Here is a 23,450-nt window from a genome sequence, read left to right on the forward strand (position 1 = left end):
AATAGTGGTTATCTATTTGGGGGTGGAGAATTAAATAGGTGTGGGATGGATGAGACACTTTTCACTTCATGTTTGTTTTTTTACCTTTAATTTTTAAACCGTATAATTATTTAAAATGTTTTAAATGTGTTGGAATTAATTTAAGCTTGTAAATCAATGCCCTTTTCTTATCATGTCATAAGTATTTGATTTAGTTTAATTCTGTATTTCACTGATTTTTGGTAGACATAATTAGATAGTTTTGCAACTGGAATGGTACTGAGGGAACTAAGGCAAAGACACCATGATTCCTAATGACAAGTTAATAATATGGTGTTAGTGGAAACAAAATTAAATGAAAATAAAGCAAACATAATATGAGGTGAATAATCAAGAATAATCTATATATGACTTTATTAGAATATTTGTTTAGTTTTATACATTTGGTTGTGTGCATATTCAAGTGAAATATGCAGGGTTGAGAGGAAAGCAATAAAAAATTTTTGGAGGCTTGAGAAACTAGCCCTTTGAGGAAAGGCTAAAGGAAGTAGATCATTTGAATGGAAAAATGGGACAAAAAACGATTTGTCTGTAAATTTATACTGAACACCACAGGAATGTTTGGGTATCCTATATTTTCACAGAAACTGCTCTCTAGGAACTAGGGAAAGAGGAATTTAGATTCTTACTAAGAAAATAATGATCTGAAGTTTGAAGAAAGCAACACATTAGTAAGAATGGTGGCAAGTCACTTACTCTGATTTCTTTTTTCCAAAAAGGCAAAGCTTAGAAGCTGAACTATAGGTCCATTTTCTCTTTCCTCCAGCCTTATAAAGTTGGCTTTAGGAGACAGAATTGGCTTGAAGCCTTGTCTTTCAAAGACAAAATTCATGCACCCAAATGATTCAATATTGCTACATTGTAACCTGGGACTTCCTTTCTTTTTAATTCATAATGTTAATCGTTGAGACATTTTGATCTTTACTCTAACTTTTTGTTTTCATTCAGGTGTTGGAAAAGGCAACGGAAATGATCTAAAAGTACAAATAATAATGGATCAAAAGATTGTCTTTTTTTGTTCTGCTTCCAAAAACTGTAGGGTAAGAGAAAGCATGTGAATGGGAAGAGCACCACTTTAAATCTCAATATCAAATCAGCATGTTGACCTCCCAAAACCCTGGCTCCCCACAAAGAGAGGCCATGTTGTTTTCTGGTTATTATCCAACTTGGTGCCCCTGGGTCTGAATGCAAGTCAGAGGTGAATTAAATTCATTGTTCAAAGTAGTTTTTTCAGAATATATTTTTAGCTCAGAGAGGTTCTTTGGTTTTCACCTTTCTACAACACCAAGCATGTCCCATGGATCTATCAGAGTTTTAAATTCATGTGTCTGGTCACTTTGGCCATATCGTTTTCTTCTTAGTCATTCTTATTATATGGTGCTGATTCTGGAATTTTAGTGTTTGTGACAGTCATCAAGGAGCTTGTAAAGATGCAGATTCCTACGTTATACCCTAAAGTATGATTGAGTAAATCTAAAATGAGACCCAAGAATCTCTAGACTTAGCAATGTCTCAGGTGATTCTAACTCAGATGTCCTGTGGGACTACACTATGAAAAAAATATATTGTGAAAGACCCAAAGCAATGGGTTCTGGTAGTCAATATTTGTTTTTTTTTGTTTTGGGGTGTTTTACAGTGAACTTGATTGATGGTGCATGACAAGGTAGGGCTCCCTAAGCTCCTCCTCTTATTCAGGGGGTCTGGGATGGAACCTGTGGAGGTTCAGGAGACTCTCAGTGTGTTGGGGGATTGATTTGGGGCGAGGACTCCCCAGTGGCTCAGGGCCTCTCTTCCTCTCACTGCTACTGGTAGTCTAGAGGCTCTTACTCCTTGGAGGCCATGTGGACAATAAAGTTTACCATCCTGTTGCTGTATCCAAATTCATTGTCATACCAGGAAATGAGCTTGACAAAGTGCTCATTGAGGGCAATGCCAGCCCCAGCATCAAAGGTGGAGGAGTGGTTGTCACTGTTAAAATCTCAGGAGACAACCTGGTCCTTGGTAGAGCCCAGAATGCCCTTGTAGGGGCTCTGATGCCTGCATCACTACCTTCTAATATCATTGTACTTGGCAGCTTTCTCCAGGTGGCAGGTCAGATCAATGTTTTCTTAAATGTTGAAGAAATACCTAAGACTACAGACCTTTTCTGAAGCAACAAGAAAGCTATCTTCATTAATCTAAGAAATATAAATTTTTAAAATACAGGCTTGTCTCTAGTTCTCCTATGATCTCTCCCATACCATTATTTTCCCTTCTTTTTTTTTTTTTAAATAATTTTTTTTATTAATTTATTTTTGTTACAGATGTTTCTCCTTTTTTTCCTCATTGACACCCTCCTCCCCATCTCCCCACCCCATACCCGGCTTTGTTGTCCGTGTCCATCAGTTATGCGTGCATGCAGATAAGTTCTGTAGTTTATCTCTTCCTTTCCCCCAATACGCCCTCTCCTGAAGGTTGTCAGTCTGTACCCTACTTCCACGTCTCTGGGTCTACCCAATTTTTCAGACTGTTATGTATATCATATTCCACAAATAAGTGAGATCATGTGATATCTGTCTTTCTTTGCTTGGCTTGTATTACTTAGGATAATATTTTCCAGATGCCTCTATGTCATCTCAAAGGATAAGAGATCTTTTTTCTTACAGCTGCATAGTACTCCATTGTATATATGTACCACAGCTTTTTTATCCATCCGTCTACTGATGAACACTTGGGCTGTTTCCATATCTTAGCTATTGTAAATAGTGCTGCTATGAACATGGGGGTACATATATTCTTTCCGATTGGTGTTTCAGGCTTCTTAGGGTATATTCCTAGAAGTGGGATCACTGGATCAAATGGCAATTCAATTTTTAATTTATTGAGGTAACACCATATTGTTTTCCATAGTGGCTGCACCAGTCTGCATTCCCACCAGCAGTGTACTAGAGTCCCCTTTTCTCCACACCCTCTCCAACACTTGTTGTTTAATGATTTGTTGATGGTGGCCATTCTGACAGGTGTGAGGTGATACCTCATTGTTGTTTTAATTTGCATCTCTCTGACAATTAGTGACATTGAGCATTTCTTCATATGTTTTTTAGCCCTTTGTATGTCCTGTTTGGAGAGGTATCTACTTAGCTCCTCTGCCCATTTTTTAATTGGGTTCTTTGTCTTCCTTTTGTGAGTTGTATGAGTACTCTACATATTTTGGATATTAACCCCTTATCTGATATATCATTGGCAATTATGCTCTCCCATACAGTGGGTTGCCTTTCCATTTTGGTGGTTCTTTCTTTTGCTGTGCAGAAGCTTTTGAGATTAATGTAGTCCCATGTGTTCATTTTTTCCTTTGGTTTTGTTGCCTTAGGTGATGTATCTGTGAAAATTCTGCTACGTATGCTGTTCGAAATTTTGTTGCATACATTTTCTTCTAGGATTTTCATGGATTCACAGGTCACACTTAAGTCTTTTATCCATTTTAAGTTTATTCTTGTGTATGGTTGATGGTCTCGTTTCATTCTTTTGCATGTAGCTGTCCAGTTTTCTCAACACCATTTATTAAAAAGGCTGTCTTTACTCCATTGGATGCTCTTGCCTCCTTTGTCAAATATTAATTGAGTATAATGTCTTGGGTCCATTTCTGGGTTTCCTGTTCTGTTTCACTGTTCTTGTGCCAGTACCAGGCTGTTTGGATTACAGTAGCTTTGTAGTATAATATGATATCTGATACTGTGGTCCCATGTACTTTGTCCTTCTTTCTCAAGATTGCTGTGGCTATTCGGGGTCTTTGTTGGTTCCGTATACACTTTTTTTTTTTCCAGTTTCATTCATTTACTCTTTAATTTGGATCATCATCATTTAGATCATTTTTTTTATCTTTATTGTTGAATGTATTACAGATGTTACTCATTTTTCCCCATTGACCCCCTCCTTCCCACTCACACCCCCCTCCCGCCTTTTCAAACACTGTTGTCTGTGTCCATTGGTCATGCATACAAGTTCTTTGGTTTATTTCTTCCCAGCCCCGAACCCCTTTTCCTTTGAGGTTTGTCAGTCTAGCAACGAATTTGTACTTCTTAATCCCTTCACCTTTTTCACCCACTCCCCCAACCCCTCTCCCATCTGGCAACCAAGAAAATGTTCTCTGTATCTATGAGAATATTTCTGTTCTGCCTGTTCATTTCAATTGTCGATAGATATGTATTCATTGCCATTTTTTTCTTGTTCATATATTTTATCTTTTTCTTCAAAAAGACCCTTCAACATTTTATATAATAATGGTTTGGTGTTGATGAACTCTTTTAACTTTTTCTTGTCTGGGAAACTCCTTATATGGCCATCAATTCTAAATGAAAGCTTTACAAGATAGAGTAATCTTGGTTGTAGGTTCTTGCTTTTCATCACTCTGAATATTTCTTGCCACTTCCTTCTGGCTTGCAAAGTTTCTTTTGAGAAATCAGCTGACAGTCTTATGGGAAGTCCCTTGTAGGTAACTAACTGCTTTTCTCTTGCTGCTTTTAAGATTCTCTGTTTGTCTTGAGCCTTTTGCATTTTGATGATAATGTGTCTTGGTGTGGGCCTCTTGGGGTTCATCTTGTTTGGGACTCTCTGTGCTTCCTGGACTTGTATGTCTGTTTCATTCACCAAGGTAGGGAAGTTTTCTGTCACTGTTGTTTCAAATAGGTTTTTGATTTCTTGTTCTCTCTCTTCTCCTTCTGGCACCCCCAAGATGCGAATGTTGGCATGCTTGAAGTTGTCCTAGAGGTTCCTTACACTATCCTCATTGTTTTGGATTTTTTTTTTTTGCTGTTCTGATTGGGTGTTTTTTTGCTTCCTTATGTTCCAAATCAATGATTTGCTTCTTTGCTTTACCTACTCTACTATTGAATCTGTGTAAATTATTCTTTATTTCAGTTAGTGCCTCCTTCATTTCTGACTGTGCATCCTTCATTTCTGACGGTCCTTTTTTATGCTCTTGAGGCCCTCACTAAGTTCGCTGAGTTCTCACTAAGTTCATCGAGCATCTTTATAAGCAGTATTTTGAACTCAGCATCTGTTAGGTTGCTCACCTCCATTTCGCTTAGTTCTTTCCCTGAGGTTTTGTTCTGTTCTTTCATTTGGGACCTGTTTCTTTGTCTCCTCATTTTGGCTGCCTCTCTGTATTTGTTTCTGTGTATTACTTAACAAGAGATATGGGGCTAGCTGAGACCAGATGCTGCTTGTTTGAAAGAATTTAGGAAAACCTAAAGCAGGATCCAAGACAGGCCAATCCTATGGTTAAGCAACTGGCAACAGCTTGGGTGGGCCTGAAAGTTGGGTGGGGCAGGGCCTCAGGGAACCACCAGGGTGGGGCAACCAGCGTGAGCCAGGTTGCTGGAGTCCCAGATATGGCGGCTGTCTGCCGCCCCAGGGAAGGGCTCACCAAAGGAACAAAGGCCTCTGTCATGGAGAAAGCCCCCTCTCCGGCCCTCGCTCCAATGCCAAACAGTTCAGTTTTTTCCTGTATGTCTCTGGTTCCCCTCAAGCTATCTCCCCTCCAAGCTTAGAGGGAGTGAGCCTGATAAATTCATGCGCAGGCCCTTTAAGGTGCTGCCTGGGGCTCCAGCCACCTCAGCCTCCCTGAGTCTCAGTTCCCGCTGGTTTTTCCAATGAGAATTTATGGGGACTTCTCTTCCTGGCACTGCAACCCTGAGCAGGGCACCTGGTATGGGACGGGGACCCCTCAGTCCTCAGGGAGGACCTCCCAGCCAAGGTATCTTCCTGATTTTTATCCACCACATGTGTGTGTGTGGGACCAGACCCTCAGCCTCTGCCCCTCCTACCAGTCTCGATGTGGCTGCTCCTTTAATTCCATAGTTGTAGGACTTCCATTCAACTCAATTTCGGGTGGTTTTGAATGATGGTTGTTCTGTAGTTTAGTTGTAACTTTGATGTGGTTGCGGGAGGATGTGATACCGCATTTACCTATGCCACCATCTTGACCAGAAGTCCAGTTCCATATAAACTTTTGAAGTATTTGTTCTAGTTCTGTGAAATATGTCGTTGGTATTTTGATGGGGATTGCATTGAATCTATAGATTTCTTTGGGTAATATGAACATTTTAATGATGTTAATTCTTTCAATCCATGAACAAGGTATGTGCTTCCACTTTTTTATATCTTCCTCTATTTCTTTTTTCAATGTCCTGCAGTTTTTTGCAAATAGGTCCTTTACTTCTTTGGTTAAGTTTATTTCTAGGTATCTTAATTTTTTTGCCATGATGGTAAATGGGACTGTTTTTTTAGTTTCTCTTTCTGTGATTTCATCATTGGTGTATAAGAATGCCATATATTTCTTGACATTAATTATGTATCCTGTTACTTTGCCAAATTCATTAAGTATAGTAGATTTTTGATGGAGTCTTTAGGGTTTTCTGTGTATAATATCATGTCATCTGCAAATAGTGACAGCTACACTTCCTCCTTTCTAATTTGGATCTCTTTTATTTTTTCTTCATATCTGATTGCTGTGGCTAAGACTTCCAGTACTATGTTAAATAAGAGTGGTGAAAGTGGACATCCCTGTCTTGTTCCTGTTCTTAAGGGAAATGCTTTTAGTTTTTGCCCATTCTTTTCCTCCTTTTTGCGCCCACCCACCCCCACCTGAGGGCACTCACCCAGGCCTAATCCTTGGCTCTCTGTTCTTATCTCTGCACATACTCTATTTTTGTTTCTGCTCATCCATTTTTCTGCTTTAAACTATAATTTTTTTTCTTTCATTTACTCAACACATATTTATGAGCACCCACTGTGTAGTAGATGTAGGAGCTACAACTCTACATCTCTGCTCCTACAATTCAAACACATTCATCATTTCTCCTCAGGCAGGGGAAACAAAAGAAAAAATAAACAAATGAGACTACATCAAACTAAAACATTTTTGCACAGCAGAGAAAACCAACAAAATGAAAAGACAAATCACTAAATGGGAGAACATATTCACCAATTGATTTCTTTTTATTAATTTTTAGAGAGAGGAACAGAAATGGAGAGAGAGATAGAAACATCAATGAGAGAACATTAACTGGCTGCCTCCTGCATGCCCTCCAATGGGGACTGGGCTGACAACATGGGCATGTGCCCAGACCAAGAATCGAACTGGCGACCTCTTGGTGCATGGGTCAGTGCTCAAACACTGAGCCACACTGGCCGGGCTCACCAATACATTTAAAAAGAGGTTAATATCCAAAATTTTATGAAAAATTTGTAAAACTCAACACCAAAAAACAAACAATCCAATTTAAAAATGGGCAAGGAACCTGAATAGACACTTCTCCAGAGAGGACATACAGATGGCCAATAGACATATAAAAGATGTTCAAATTTACTCACCATCAAAAAAATGCAAATTAGAACCACAGTGAGATGTTACCTCACATCTGTCAAAGTGGCTATCATCAATAAATCCACAAACAATAAGTGTTGGAGAGGATGTGGAGAAAATGGAACCCTTGTGCACTATTGGTGGGAATGCAGATTGATGCAGCTTTCTACCTTGGGAAAACAGTGTAGAGTTACCTCAAAAATTAAAAATAGCCCTGGCCGGTTTGGCTCAGCGGTTAGAGCATCCGCCTGCGGTCCGGAGAGACCCGGGTTCGGTTCCCGCTAAAGGGCACGTACCTCGGTTGCAGTTTGTCCCCGGCCCTGGTTGGTCGTGCGGGTGGCAGCCACTCGATGTGTCCCTTCACATCGATGTTTCCCTCTCTCTCTCTTCCTCTCTCTCTCTCTCTCTTCCTCTCTCTCCCTCCCACTCTGCCTGTACAAGAAATGGAAAAATGTCCTCGGATGAGGATAAAAAAAAAAAAAATTAAAAATAGAACTGCCTTATAACCCAGCAGTTCCAGCAATTCCACTTCTGGAAAGTTTTACAAAGAAACCCAAAACACTAATTCAAAAGAATATATCCAGAAACAACTGTTGATTGAAAGATGGCAGCGGGCAGGACTGGAGCGAGGGTGAATGTGTGAGAGTGTGAGCGAGTGTGAGTGAACATGAGTGTGAACAACCAACCTTGAGCAGTGCAAAAATGCAGGTCAGAAGGTTGGATGGAAAGCAGCCGGCTACCGCAGTAAGTGGGTCATGATTGAGCTTCTCCCTGTGCCGCCAGGAGGCCCCTGCCATTTTGGAAGATCCGTGGTCTTCTCTGGGAAGAGAAAGCAGGGAGCAGCTAGGGCCAAGAAACCTGAGTCCACCAGAATGCCTTGTACCAATGGAGCAGTGGACCCCACTGTGTCAACGTGGATCACACACAGTAGCGGCGCTATTGAGGTGACTGCTACAGTAGCTGCAACCTGTTGAGAGCCAAGCACCATGCTCCACAGCAGAAGCCAGATGAGAGCCCAGCACCTTCCCCCATAGTGGCAGTGACTGGGCAGAAGTGGAGCCCCCCCCAACAGCAGCTGAGGCTCGGGAGCCGAGACACACCCCCAGCAGCAGAGGCTTGGGAGCAGACATTCGTCCCCAGGCAGCAGCAGCACAGAGTGGCAGCTGAGACCCATCCCCAGTGGCATCAGCAGAGGTTTATCGGGAGTGGTGCCCTACTCCAAGCAGCAGCAAGACTCAGGCGGCTGAGACCTGTCCCTGACAACTGCAGCAGTGGATATGGAGTGGGGCCCCTCCCCCAGCAGCAGCGAAGTCCCAGGAGCAAAGCATCCTAGCCCCCAATAGCAGCAAGGAATTGGGAGCTGAGAGCACTCCCTGGCAACAACAACAGCAGTAGCAGTGCAAACCAGGAGCTGACACTCACTTCCAGCAGCAACTTATCAGGAGCTGAGCCTCACCAGACAACACGGTACCCCAGTAGCACATTAGCTAGACCCACACACCCTAGGAAGCAGCAGCACTGATTGGCAGCTGAGACCCATCCCCAGCGGCATAAGCAGAGGCTGATCAGGAGTGGTGCCCCTGCCCGAGCAGCAGCAAGACTTGGGGAGCTGAGACCTGTATGACAGACCAATACCAGCTTCCAGATGTCAATCCTTCAGAACCCACAACAGGCAAGAGGCACCATATGCCAAAACAGTCTGGGAGGCACAGCAGTCTTATTTGATACACACTGACCTGCCTATAAATTCCAACATTCTTCACCAGGTCTAGAACTACCAAACTGCTAAAATGGTGAGACAAAGAAACAACACCCAAATGAAAGAAAAGGAGGAATCACCAGAAAAGGAACTACAGGAAATGGAAGAAGATAATTTGTCAGATAAAGAATTAAAAGAAGTGATATTAAGGTGCTTAAACACTTTAGTGAAAATTACAAGCAACTTACTAAGAATTATGAAGAGCTCAGTGGAAACTACAGCAGCTTTAAAAAAGAGGTAGAAGCTATGCACAAAAATCAAGAAGAAATAATTACATAGCTGTTTGAAAAATACCTGAGAAGGATTCAGTAGTAGATCGGAAGAAGCTGAAGAATGAATCAGTAACTTATAAGATTAGGTAAAAAAAAAAAAAAATACCCTCATAGAGCAGCAAATGGGAAGAAAATTAAAAAGCAGCAGAAGAGTTTAAGGGAGCTTTGGGACAATACAAAACAACTTTCACATTATAGGGGTACTGGAAAGAGAAAAAACAGAAAAGGAATAGAGAACCTGTTTGAAGAAATAATGACAGAAAACTTCCCTAAACTGGTGAAGAAAAAGGTCACACAAGTCTAAGAAATACAGAGTCCCAAGCAAGATGAACCTAAAATGACCCACAGCTAGACACATCATAATTAAAATAGCAAATATTGCCCTGGCCAGTTGGCTCCGTGGTTAGAACATCAGCCCACGGACCAGAGAATCCCAGGTTCAGTTCCTGCTAAGGGCACGTACCTCAGTTGTGGTTTGTTCCCAGCTCTGGTTGGGGTAGTATGGGTGGTAACCACTTGATGTGTCTGTCTCACATCAATGTTTCTCTCTCTCCCTCTTCATCCCACTCTCCCTCCTGCTCTATCTGAAGATAAATGGGGAAAAAATGTCCTTAGGTGAGGATAAAAAAATATATAAATAAAATAAATAAAATAAAATGGCAAACATTAAAGACAGAGAAGAAATCTTAAAGAAAGCAATAGAGACAGAAAGTGACCTACAAGGGAGCTCCCATTAGACTGTCAGCTGATGTCTCAATAGAAACAATGCAGGCCAGAAAGGAGTGGCATGAAGTGTACAAAGTAATGAAAGGCAAGGGTCTGATCCAAGACTACTATATCCAGCAAGGCTATCATTCAAAACTGAAGAAGAAATAGCTTCACAGACAAAAAAAAAAAAAAAGAAGCTAAAGGAATTTACCACCACCAAACCAGCACTGCAAGAAATGCTGAAGGAACTGTTGTAAGAAAAAGAAGAAACAGAAAGAGATAGAAAGGAACACAGGCATAAAATAATAATGGCAACTAATAAGTATCTATCAATAATTACCTTAAATGTAAATGGCTTAAATGTTCCAATCAAAAGACATAGGGTAGTTGATTGGATAAGAAAACATGATACATATATATGCTGTCTACAAAAGACTCACTTCACACAAAAGACTCACACAGTATGAAAGTGAAGGTATGGAAAAAAATTTTTCTGGCAAATGAAAATGAAAAGAAACTGGTGTAACAATACTCATATCTGATAAGATAGACTTCAAAACAAGGGCCATAATAAGAAACAAAGAAGGTCACTGCATAATATTAAAAGGATTAATCCAACAAGAGCTATAACCCTGGTAAACATATATACACCAAATATAGGAGCATCAAAGTATATTTTAAAACTTCTGGAGGACTTCAAGGGAGAGATCAATAGCAATACAATCGTAGTGGGTGACTATCACACTGCACAGTCACCACTGGATAGATCTTATAGACAAAAAATTAACAAGGACACAGAGTCCTTAAATAAATGAACTAGATCAGTTGGACTTAATTGATATTTACAGAACATTTCACCCCAAAGATGCAGAATATACATTCTTCTCAAGTACACATGTGATATTCTCAAAGATAGACCACATGTTAGGACACAAATTCAGTCTCTACAAATACAAGAAGATTGAAATCATATCAAGCATCTTCTCAGATCACAATGTCATAAAACTAGACCTCAATTACAACAAAAACATTCAAATACTCAAAGGCTAAATAGCATGTTATTAAACAATGAATTTGTTACCACAGAGATGAAGGAAGAAAATAAAAACTTCCTGGAAATCAATGAAAACAAACACACAACAACACAAAATTTATGGGACACATCAAAAGCTGTCCTGAGAAGGAAGTTCATAGCACTACAGGCCTACCTCAAAAAACAAGAAAAATTTCTAATTGTCTTTCTAACCCTACTACTTAAAAAACTAGAAGTAAACAAAAAGAAAAATCAAGAGCAAGTGGAAGGAAAGAAATAGTAAAAGTCAGAGCAGAAATAAATGACATAGAGACTAAAAAACAATTCAAAAGATCAATGAAACAAAGATCTGGTTCTTTGGAAAGATAAACAAGCTTGATGGATCTTTAGCCAGACTCACTATGAAACAAAAAGAGAGGACCCAAATACACAAAATCAGAAACAAAAAAGGAGCAGTAAAAACTATCACCACATAAATACAAAAAAAATCATCAAAACATACTATGAACAATTATACACCAACAAATTGGACAACCTAGGAGAAATGGACAAATTGCTAGAAACACACAGTCTCCCAAAACTGAACTGGGAAGAGATAGAAAATTTGAACAGACCAATAACAACTAAGGAAATTGAAGTTGTAAAAAAAAAACAAACAAACAAACAAACAAAAACCTCCTAACAAACAAAAGCCCTGGCCTGGATGGCTTTACCAGGGAGTTTTACTGAATATTCAAAGAAGATCTAACACCCATTCTCCACATACTATTCCAAAAAATCCAAGAAAATGAAATACGTCCAAACGCATTTTATAAAACCAGCATAATCCTAATTCCAAAACCGAATAAAGACACCACAAAGAAAAAACAACAACTATGGGCCAATATCCATAATGAACACAGATGCCAAAATCCTTAACAAAATATTAGCAAGTCAGATCCAGCAATATATCAAAAAAAATTATTTATCATGACCAAGTGGGAGTCATCCCAGGGAAGCAAGGATGATACAATACATGCAAATCAATAAATGTGATACACCACATAAATAAAATGAACAATAAAAACCATACGATCGCCCTGGCCAGTTTGGCTCAGCAGTTAGAGCATCGGCCTGTGGTGCAGAGAGACCCCAGTTTGGTTCCCGCTGAGGGCACGAGCCTTGGTTGCCATTTATCCCTGGCCCAGTTGAGGTCATGCAGGTGGCAACCACTCAATGTGTCCCTTTCATGTTGATGTTTCTCTCTCTCTCTCTCCCCCTCTCTCTCTCCCTCCCCCCTTCTCTCCCTCCCTCCCTTCCTCCCACTCTATCTAAAAAAAAAAAAAAATGAAAAAATATACTTGGGTGAGGATTAAAAAAAAAACAATCTATAATCTTATCAATAGATGCTGAAAAGGCATAAAACAAAATCCAGCATCCATTTCTGATAAAAAACACTCAGCCATGTGGAAATAGAGAGATTATATCTTGACATAATAAAGGCCATATATGAAAAACCTACAGCCAACATTATACTCAATGGGCAAAAACTAAAAGCATTTTCCTTAAGAACAGGAACAGGACAGGGATGCTCACTTTTGCCACTCTTATTTAACATAGTATTGGACGTCTTAGCCATAGCAATCAGACATGAAGGAAAAATAAAAGGGATCCAAATAGGAAAGCAGGAAGTAAAACTGTCATTATTTGCAGATGACATAATATTGTACATAAAAAACCCTAAAGACTCCATCAAAAAATGACTAGATTTAATAAATGAATTTGGCAAAGTAGCAAGATACAAAATTAATGTCAAGAAATCGACAGCATTCTTATACAGCAACGATAAACTCACAGAAAGAGAAACTAAAAAAAATATATATATATATCCCATTTACCACTGTGGCAAAAAAATTAAGATACTGAGGAATAAACTGAACCAAAGAAGTAAAGGACCTCTTCACAGAAAACTGCAGGCCATTGAAAAATGAAAGAGAAAATACAAAAAAGTGGAAGCACATACCTTGTTCATGGATTGGAAGAATTAACATCATTAAAATGCCCATACTACCCAAAGCAGTCTATAGATTCAATGCAATTCCCATCAAAATAACAATGACATATTTCATATTTCACAGAACTTGAACAAATACTTCAAAAGTTTATATAGAATCAAAATATAGCCCAAATAGCCACAGCAATCTTGAAAAAGAAGAAAAAGGGAATTCAGAAACGGTGGCAGAGCGAATAAAAGCTACACAGACCATCTCCCAGGACGAAACTGAAATTACATCTAAAATAAAGACAAATCGGGAAAAAGCAGCTTATGGGGATCATATAACCAGGGACACTGAATCGATCCTGGTAAGATTGCTGAAGTGTGAGAGAGGGGCTGGGAGCCCACCATCAGCAGTGGTCTTAGCTGTGAGCAGAGCTCTCTGGGTAAAAATCCCAAGCCAGCTCCACAGCACAGAGGGCTGAGATAGAGCACAAAATTAGCCACAGCCACTCACCTTGGGCTCCAGCTAAAGAAGGATGGACTGCACTGGAACTCTGTGGGGACACTCGGGATTTGGAGATCACTCAGAACTTTTGCTGAGTTGCGGCCATACAGGATGGTGGCCATCTTACTCCTTCCCAGGGCTCTGGGAAGAGATAGCAGCTCTTCATTCAGAGATTCAATCCCACCCAGGTGAACCAAAGAAATGCAAATTGAGGCTCATTAACAACCAGCATCTACCCCACCCTCAAGAAATTCTCTTATCCTGAACACCTGAGGGAGTTTTTTATTCAACTGAGAACCCAAGGCTCCTTAAGTAACCATGACTAATAGCCTCCAGGCAAAAAGCTAGAGGATAACTGAAACTTTCCTGGGCTTGCAAATCTACCCAAGAAAGTAAGATTTGACAGTGATGTTTAACGTGGCTCCTCCTATGCACATTCAAATGCAGTAGAAGGAGCCACAAACAGCAGAACACCAACACCCACAGGGAAAATTTGGCAGGCTCCAAAACTCACAAAGATAGCCAAAATAGTGAAACAAAGAAACAAATCCCAAATGAAAGAACAAGAGACCTCTACCAAAATTGAAATAAATGAATGCAGTTAAGCAAATTATCAGAGGTAGAGTTCAGAGCCATGATCTTGAGGAAGCTCAATAGCATGAGTATGGACCCCAACATCATGAGTAAAGATATAGAAGCATTGAAAAACAACCAAGTGGAAATGAAGAATCACATTGTAGAAATAAAAAACACATTGGAAGGACTAACCAGCAGAGTAGAGGAAGCTGAGGGCCGGATCAGTGAATTAGAAGACAGGGTAAAAAAATTAATGAATCAGAAAACCAAAAGGAAAAAACAATTAAAAAACAGAAAGACAGCTTAAGAGAATTGTGCAACAACTGGAAACGTAATAATTTGCGCATCATAGGAGTCCCTGAAGAAGAAAATGAGCAAGGGTTAGAGAATATATTTGAAGACATAGTGCTAGAAAACTTTCCTAATTTGGTGAAGGAAAAAGGCATTCAAGTTCAAGAAACACAGAGAGCCCGAAGTAAGAAAAAACCAAACAGGCCCACGCCAAGACACATAGTAATTAAAATGCCAAAAATTAAAGAAAATGAGAGAATCCTGGAGGCAGCAAGAGATCAGCAACAGTTTACCCACAAAGAAACCCGCATAAGGCGATCAGCTGACTTCTCAACAGAAACAATACAGGCAGAAGGGATTGGCATGAAGTAATCAAGATATGAAAAACAAGGATCTGAATCCAAGACTACTATTTCCAGCAAGGCTATTATTCAAAATAGAAAGTAAAATAAAGAGCTCTCCAGACAAAAAAGAGCTAAGGGAATACAATAGCACTAAACCAACACTGCAAGCAATGTTAAAAGAATTGCTTTAATTAGTAGAAGAAATAGGAAGAAAAATATATAACCACAATAAACAAAATTGGCAATAAATAAGTACATATCAATAGTCACCTTAAATGTAAATGGATTGAAAGCTCCAATAAAGACACAAAGTAGCTGATTGGATAATAAAGCATGACTCATATATATGTTGTTTACAAGAGACCCACCTTACAACAAAAGACTCACATAGGTTGAAAGTGAAGGGATGGAAAACAATCTTCCAAGCAAACGAAAAGGAAAAAAAAAAAAAGCTGGGGTAGCAATACTCATATCTGATAAAGTAGATTTCAAAATGAAGGCCATAACTAGAGACAAAGAAGGTCACTACATAATATTGAAAGGCTCTATTCAGCAGATAATATTCCTTGCGAATATGTTTACCAAAGGATCTATTCCTTGGTAAACATATATGCACCCAATATAAGCAACAAAATATATTAAAAACCTTCTGCAGGACTTCAAAGGAGAAATCAATAGCAATACAAACATAGCAGGGGACTTCAACACCCCAATGACATCACTGGATAGATCCTCTAGACAAAAATTGGCAAGGAAACAGAAACTCTAAATGAAGCACTAGACCAAATGGATTTAATAGATATCTACAGAGAATAACACCCCAACACTGCAAAATTCACATTCTTCTCAATTGCACATGGGATATTCTCAAAGACCACGTTAGGACACAAACTAAGTCTCTACAAGTTCAAAAAGATTGAAATCATATTAAGCTTCCTCTCAGGCCATAATGGCATGAAACTAGAAATCAATTGCAAGAAGAACATGCAAAGACATTTGAACACGTGGAGGCTAAATAGTATGCAATTTAACAATGAATGGGTTGGGTTACCCAGGAGATCAAGGAAGAAATTTAAAACTTCCTGGAAACCAATGAAAATGAACACACAACAACACAAAATCTATGAGATACAGCGAAAGCAGTTCTGAGAGGGAAGTTCATAGCACTACTGGCCTACATCAAGAAACTAGAAAAACAAAAAACAAAAAAACGGACCAAGTAGAAGGAAGGAAATAGTAAAGATCAGAAATTAGAGTAGAAATAAATAACATAGAGACCAAAAAATAATCCAAAGGATCAATGAAACAAACAGCTGGTTTTTCAAAAAAGATAAACAAGATTGATGGACCCATAGCTAGACTCACCAGAAAACAAAGAGAGAGAACCCAAATACACAAAATTAGAAATGAAACAGGAGAAGTAACAACTGACACCACATAAATACAAAGGATTGTTAACAAATATTATGAACAATTATATGCCAACAAATTTGACAAGCTAAGCAAAATGGACAAATTTCTGGAAACACATACTCTCCCAAACTGGACCAGAAAGAAAGAGAAAACTTCAACAGACCAATAACAACTAAGTAATTGAAGAGGTAATCAAGATTCTCCCAGCAAACAAAAGCCCAGGCCCGGACGGCTTCACGGGGAGTTTCACTGAACATTCAAAGAAGAACTAACACCCATTCTTCTCAAACTATTTCAAGAAATTCAAGAAAAAGACTTCCAAAATTGTTTTATGAGGCCAGCATAATTTGAATTCCAAAACCAGAAGAAGACACTACGAAGAAAGAAAACTACAGGCCAGTATCCCTGATGAACATAGATGCCAAAATCCTTAACAAAATACTAGCCAATTGGATGCAGCAATACATCAAATAAATTATTCACTATGACCAAGTGGGATTCATCCCAGGGATGCAAGGCTGGTACAATATTCAAAAATCAATAAATGTGATTTGCGTAAACAAAAGGAAAGATAAAAACCACATGATCACATCAATAGATACTGACAAAGAATTCGACAAAATGCAGTACCTATTTCTGATAAAAATGCTCAGCAATGTGGAAAAAGGATCATATTTCGACATAATAAAGGCTATATATGAAAGACCTACAGCAAACATCATACTCAAAAGGAAAAAACTAAAAGCATTTTTTTAAGAACAGGAACAAGACAAGGATGCCCACGTTCACCACTCTTATTTAACATAGTCCTGGAAGTCATGGCCACAGCAATCAGTCAGGAAGAAAAAATAAAAGGGATCCAAATTGAAAAGGAGGAAGTCATTATTTGCAGATGACAGACTCCATAAAAAATCTACTAGACTTAAAAAATAAAATTGGCAAAGTAACAGGATAGGAAATGAACATCACAAAATCGATGGCATTCTCACACACCAATAATGAACTCACAAAAAGAGAAACTAAAAAAAAACAACAATCCCACTTATCATCGCAGCAAAAAAATTAAGATACCTAGGAATAAACTTAACCAAAGAAGTAAAGGACCTATTTGCAGAAAACTACAGGACATTGAAAAAAGAAATAAAGGTAGATATAAAAAAGTGAAAGCACATACCTTGTTCATGGATTGGAAGACTTAACAGCATTAAAATGTCCATATTACCTAAGGCAATCAATAGATTCAATGCAATTCCCATCAAAATACCAACAACATACTTCACAAAACTAAAACAAATACTTCAAAAGTTTATATGGAACCAAAAATGACCCCAAATAACTACAGCAAACTTGAAAAAGAAGGACAAAGTAGGTGGGATCACAATACTGGATATCAGGTTATACTACAAAGCCACTGTAATTAAAACAGCCTGGTACTGGCACAAGAACAGGCATATAGACCAGTGGAACAGAACAGAGAATCCAGAAATTGACCCAAAACAATATGCTCGATTCATATTTGACAAAGGTGGTAAGAGCATACAGTGGAGTCAAGACAGTCTCTTCAATAAATGGTGTTGGGCAAATTGGACAGCTACATGCAAAAAATTGAAACTAGACCATCAACTTACACCATACACAAGAATAAACTCAAAATGGATAAAAGACTTAAATGTGACTCGTGAATCCATAAAAATCCTAGAAGAAAATGTGGCAACAAAATTTCGGACATCATACACAGCAAAATTTTCACTGATACATCACCTAAGGTAAAACAGAAACAAGGGAAAAATGAGACATGGGACTACACAAACTAAGAAGCTTCTCCACACCAAAAGAAACAACCACCAAAATGAAAAGAGAACCCATTGTATAGGAGGGCATCATGCCAATGATACATCAGATAAGGGGTTAATTTCCAAAATATATAAAGTGCTTATACAACTCAACTAAAAGAAGACAAAAAACCCAATGAAAAAATGGGCAGAGGACTTGGAGAAACACCTCTTCAAACAGGACATACAAGTGGCCAAGAGACATATGAAAAAATGCTCAGCATCACTAATCATCAGAGAGATGCAAATTAAAACAACTATGAGGTATCACCTCACACCTGTCAGAATGACTGGCATCAACAAATCATCAAGCAAGTGCTGGTGAGGGTGTGGAGAAAAGGGGACACTAGTGCACTGCTGGTGGGAATACAGAATGGTACAGCCACTATGGAAAACACTATGATGTTACCTCAAAAAGTTTAAAATGGAACTGCCATTTGACCCAGTGATCCCACTTCTAGGAATATACCCTAAGAAGCCAGAAACACCAGTCAGAAAGAATATATGTACCCCTATGTTCATAGCAGCAGTACTTGCAATCGCTAAGATCTGAAAACAGCCCAGGTATCCATCAATAGATGAGTGGATAAATAACCTGTGGTACATATATACAATAGAATACTATGCAGCTATAAGAAAGAAAGATCTTGTATCCTTTGAGAGGACATGGAGGGACCTGGAGAGTATTATCCTAAGTAAAACAAGCCAATCAGAGAAAGACAAATATCACATGATCTCAGTTTTTTGTGGAATATAATGAACAAAACAAACTGATGAACAAAATAGACCCAGAGACATAGAAGTAGAGTACAGGCTGACAAACCTCAGAAGAGGGGTTTTGGGGGAGAAATAAACCACAGAACTTATATGCATGTATGTGTAACCAATGGACATAGAAAACAATGCTGGGGACGGGGCTTGCGGGGGTGGTGGTGGTGATTGGGAGGAAGGTGTCAATGATGGGAAAAGGAGAAATATCTATAACAAAATTAAATTAATAAAAAATTTTTTTTAAAAAAAGGAATATATGCACCCCTGTTCATTGTAGCGCTATTTACAATAGCCAAAATTTGGCACTGGTCAGTTTGGCTCAGTGGTTGGAGTGTCAGCCTGCGGACCAGAGAGTCCTGGGTTCGGTTCCCACTAGGGGCATGTACCAAAAACTAAAAAAAATAATAAAAAAAATAAAGTTGTGTAATACAATAGCCAAGATTTGGAAGCAGCCCAAGGGTCCATCAGTAGATGAGTGAATAAAAGAGCTGTGGTACATTTACGCAATAGAATGGTACTCAGCAATAAAAAAAAAAAAAAGGAAATCTTATCTTTTTGTGACAGCATAGATGGACCTGGAGAGTATTATGCTAAGTGAATAAGGCAGTCTGAGAAAGACAAGTACTATATGATTTCACTTATATGTGGAATCTAAGGAACAAAATGAACTAACAGGCAAAATAAAGACAGACCCATAGATAGAATGCAGGCTGACAGCTGTCAGGGGAAGATGGGTGGAGGGATTGAGTAAAAAAAGAAAAAAAGAGAGAAAAACTTATGGACATGGACAACAGTGTGGTGCCTGCCTGGGGGAGGGGTGTGCGGAGGGGTGGAGGAGGTTTTCAGGGGGATGAATGGTGATGACTTGGGGTGGTGAACACACAATACAGTATACAGATGATAAGTGTAGAACTGTGCGCCTGAAACTTGTATAATTTTTTTCATCAGAGTCACCCCAATAAATTCAATAAAAAGCAAAAACAAAATTTATCAATCAAAATTTATTAAATGAGTTTTTCTTCTGATTCTGCAGATGGTTACCAGCATTCTCTCACTCAGGCCTTCAAATGTGGTTTTCTCTTTGCTCCTCTCTTTGTCTTGCCCCCTAAATCCTGCTGATTATGCCTTTGAAACAGCTCTTCACTCCCTTTGTTTCTGTTCCCATTGCCACTACCTAATCCAGGACCTCATTTGCTCAAGCCTAGATTTCCACAGTCATCTCCTTACTTTTTCTCCTCCTTATGCAATGCAGTATATAGAGTCCTACAATATGCATCCTGAAATACTGCTAGCATTGTGAAAAGCTGTAATTAGAGAGAAGACACACTGTGTGCCAATAGTCAATGACAGTTAATGTCTCAATATTCTTATCTGTAAAATAAAGATTATGTTTCAAGTATTGTGAAATTGAAATAGGTAATATATGTGAAGTTGCTTTGTAAGCTATAGATTACTAAGTAAATGTTATCTGTAGTGATTATTAGGCCACTTTGTCACATAGGAAATGCCCCACAATGCTCTTCAATACTTTCTAATTTCCCTGGCTCTTGAACTCTCAAGATATAATCCTATGATTCTTGAGCTCATTTCCATTAGTAACTTGATCTGCAGACTCCCTTCCAAGTAGACTGGCCCCCTCTGGCCCTTGGAACACAATCCTCTCATTTCTGTTTCATGTTCTTGCTGGTCTTTCCGCCTCCTTCCCCTTCCCCACCAGCTCTCTCTCTCTCTTTTCAGAGCTCCTCTTCATTTATAAAAATCCCTCCATTCCCAACTCAATTTCTGCCTCTTCAATGAAGCTTTCTCATCCCATACCTCCTGTTAACTTCCCTGAAGCACACAACAGCGCACTCAGTCGTCATCATAACATGTGTTTGACACGTGATTATATGCCATTCTACTATCATTCCTCATGTGCATAGCTCCCTGAATTTTCAACTGAGTCTGCACCCTCTTTTGTACTTTACCAGGGACTAGCATAGACCTTTCTCATTGTGGGTGACACTATTATACAAGGGTGAATCAATAACAAAGAAATATTTAGTATAGCTTCAAAGTTGTTCATTCCAGAAACTTGGCCTATCTTTGGTGACTTCATTTAGCAGTCTGCTGTGGACAAGGACTATGATGCCATCAACAAGTAACCTCCTTGAATAAGCATGACAGTAATCCATTGCTTTATGAATGTGATGCCAGTTTTAAAATTGAACTTCTTAGTGTATTTCCAACATATGAAAAACCAGACATTCGACAATAATGTTTACTTGGTTAAACTCTAATAGAAAATGGAATACTTTGCTTTTCAACAGTGCCCCACATAACCATCAAATGTGCTGACCCTTTAAAAATGTAAACAACAGTATTGAAACTGTATAGAAATAATAATTAACATTTATTTATATAAGTAGTGATATGGCTATCAGATCAATAGTACTTTGTAAATATAGGACGCCTCAATAAGTAAACATGAACTTCGCTGTTATACTTGTATTCTTATTATCAGCTATCTCATTATCTGAATTCCATGTGTTCATTCACAGATAGTTCATGATGTTGAAAGAGACAGAGTAATAATTCGTCTATGCAACTGTCCACTTCTGTATAATGATGTGAAAGTGCAATTTCTGTCTTCTTCGGTAAGTAATCAAAAAACAATCTATGTTGTTGTTATTGTCTGATCTTTTGAATGATTCTGGCCTGGGATTTCCTTTGCTACATATCCCAACAAGGGAGATGATAGATGTCAACTCCTAGCCAGGGAGGAAAACAAAAACAAGTCAGATTCATAACACATTATTTTAAAAGAACATATGTAATTTTATTTTATTTATTTTTTTAATTTAATTTAATTTTATTATTTTTTTTATAAATTTTTTATTTATTTTTTTGTTACAGATATTTTAACTTTTTTACCCAATTGGCACCCCCCTGCCCACCCCACCCCCGTCCCATCCCCAGCTTAGTTGTCCATGTCCATTGGTCATGCATACATGCATATAAGTTCTGTGGTTTCTCTCTTCCCACCCACCCCCCAACACCCTCTTCTGAAGGATGTCAGTCTGTGCCCTACTTCCATGTTTCTGGGTCTAGTGTATTTCTCAGACTGTTATATTTATTATATTCCGTATATAAGTGAGATCATGTGGTATTTGTCTTTTTCTGTTTGGCTTCTTTCACTTAGGATAATAATTTCCAGATCCCTCCATGTCGTCTCAAAGGATAAGAGATCTTTCTTTCTTACCGCTGCATAGTACTCCATTGTGTATATGTACCACTGCTTTTTTATCCATTCGACTACTGATGGACACTTGGGCTGTTTCCAGATCTTAGCTATTGTAAATAGTGCTGCTATGAACATGGGGGTACATATATTCTTCCTGATTGGTGTTTCAGGCTTCTTAGGGTATATTCCTAGAAGCAGGATCACTGGGTCAAATGGAAGTTCAATTTTTAATTTTTTGAGGTAACACCATATTGTTTTCCACAGCGGCTGCACCAGTCTGCATTCCCACCAGCAGTGTATTAGAGTCCCCTTTTCTCCACACCCTCGCCAACACTTGTTGTTTGATGATTTGATGATGGCGGCCATTCTGACAGGTGTGAGGTGATACCTCATTGTTGTTTTAATTTGCATCTCTCTGATGATTGGTGATGTTGAGCGTTTCTTCATATGTCTTTTGGCCATTTGAATGTCCTGTTTGGAGAGGTGTCTATTCAGCTCCTCTGCCCATTTTTTAATTGGGTTCTTTGCCTTCCTTTTGTTGAGTTGTATGAGCACTCTATATATATATTGGAAATTAACCCCTTATCTGATACATCATTGGCAATGATGTTCTCCCATACAGTGGGTTGCCTTTCCATTTTGATGATTGTTTATTTTGCTGTGCAGAAACTTTTGAGTTTCATGTAGTCCCATGTGTTCATTTTTTCCTTTGTTTCTGTTACCTTAGGTGATGTATCCGTGAAAATTCTGCTCCGTATGATGTCCGAAATTTTGTTGCCTACATTTTCTTCTAGAATTTTTATGGATTCACGGGTCACATTTAAGTCTTTTATCCATTTTGAGTTTATTCTTGTATATGGTGTAAGTTGATGGTCTAGTTTCATTTTTTTTTGCATGTAGCTGTCTAATTTTCCCAACACCATTTATTAAAGAGGCTGTCTTTACTCCACTGTATGCTCTTCCCACCTTTGTCAAATATTAATTGAGCGTATTGCCTTGGGTCCATTGGTGGGTTTTCAGTTCTGTTCCACTGGTCTATATGCCTGTTCTTGTGCCAGTACCAGGCTGTTTTGGTTACAGTCGCTTTGTAGTATAACCTGATATCTGGTATTGTGATCCCACCTACTTTGTTCTCCTTTTTCAAGATTGCTGTGGCTATTCAGGGTCTTTTTTGGTTCCATATGAACTTTTGAAGTATTTGTTCTAGTTCTATGAAATATGTCGTTGGTATTTTGATGGGGATTGCATTGAATCTATAGATTGCTTTGGGTAGTATGGACATTTTAATAATGTTAATTCTTCCAATCCGTGAACAGGGTATGTGCTTCCACTTTTTTATATCTTCCTCTATTTCTTTTTTC

At 38.7% G+C, this 23,450-nt stretch overlaps 1 protein-coding gene across 1 annotated transcript in view; it reads left to right on the forward strand.

The window, feature by feature from the left end:
* Positions 1-23,450, forward strand: part of LOC118622464 (phosphatidylinositol 3,4,5-trisphosphate 3-phosphatase TPTE2-like) — a 97,337-nt gene that overhangs the window by 66,269 nt on the left and 7,618 nt on the right. The window contains exons 12-13 of the mRNA XM_036249810.1: positions 988-1,079; positions 21,407-21,502. Coding sequence (XP_036105703.1) covers positions 988-1,079; positions 21,407-21,502 — 188 coding nt within the window. The remainder of the gene's footprint in view (positions 1-987; positions 1,080-21,406; positions 21,503-23,450) is intronic.

Source organism: Molossus molossus, unplaced genomic scaffold, assembly GCF_014108415.1.
Source record: "Molossus molossus isolate mMolMol1 unplaced genomic scaffold, mMolMol1.p scaffold_m16_p_9, whole genome shotgun sequence".
Classification (NCBI taxonomy): Eukaryota; Metazoa; Chordata; class Mammalia; order Chiroptera; family Molossidae; genus Molossus; species Molossus molossus.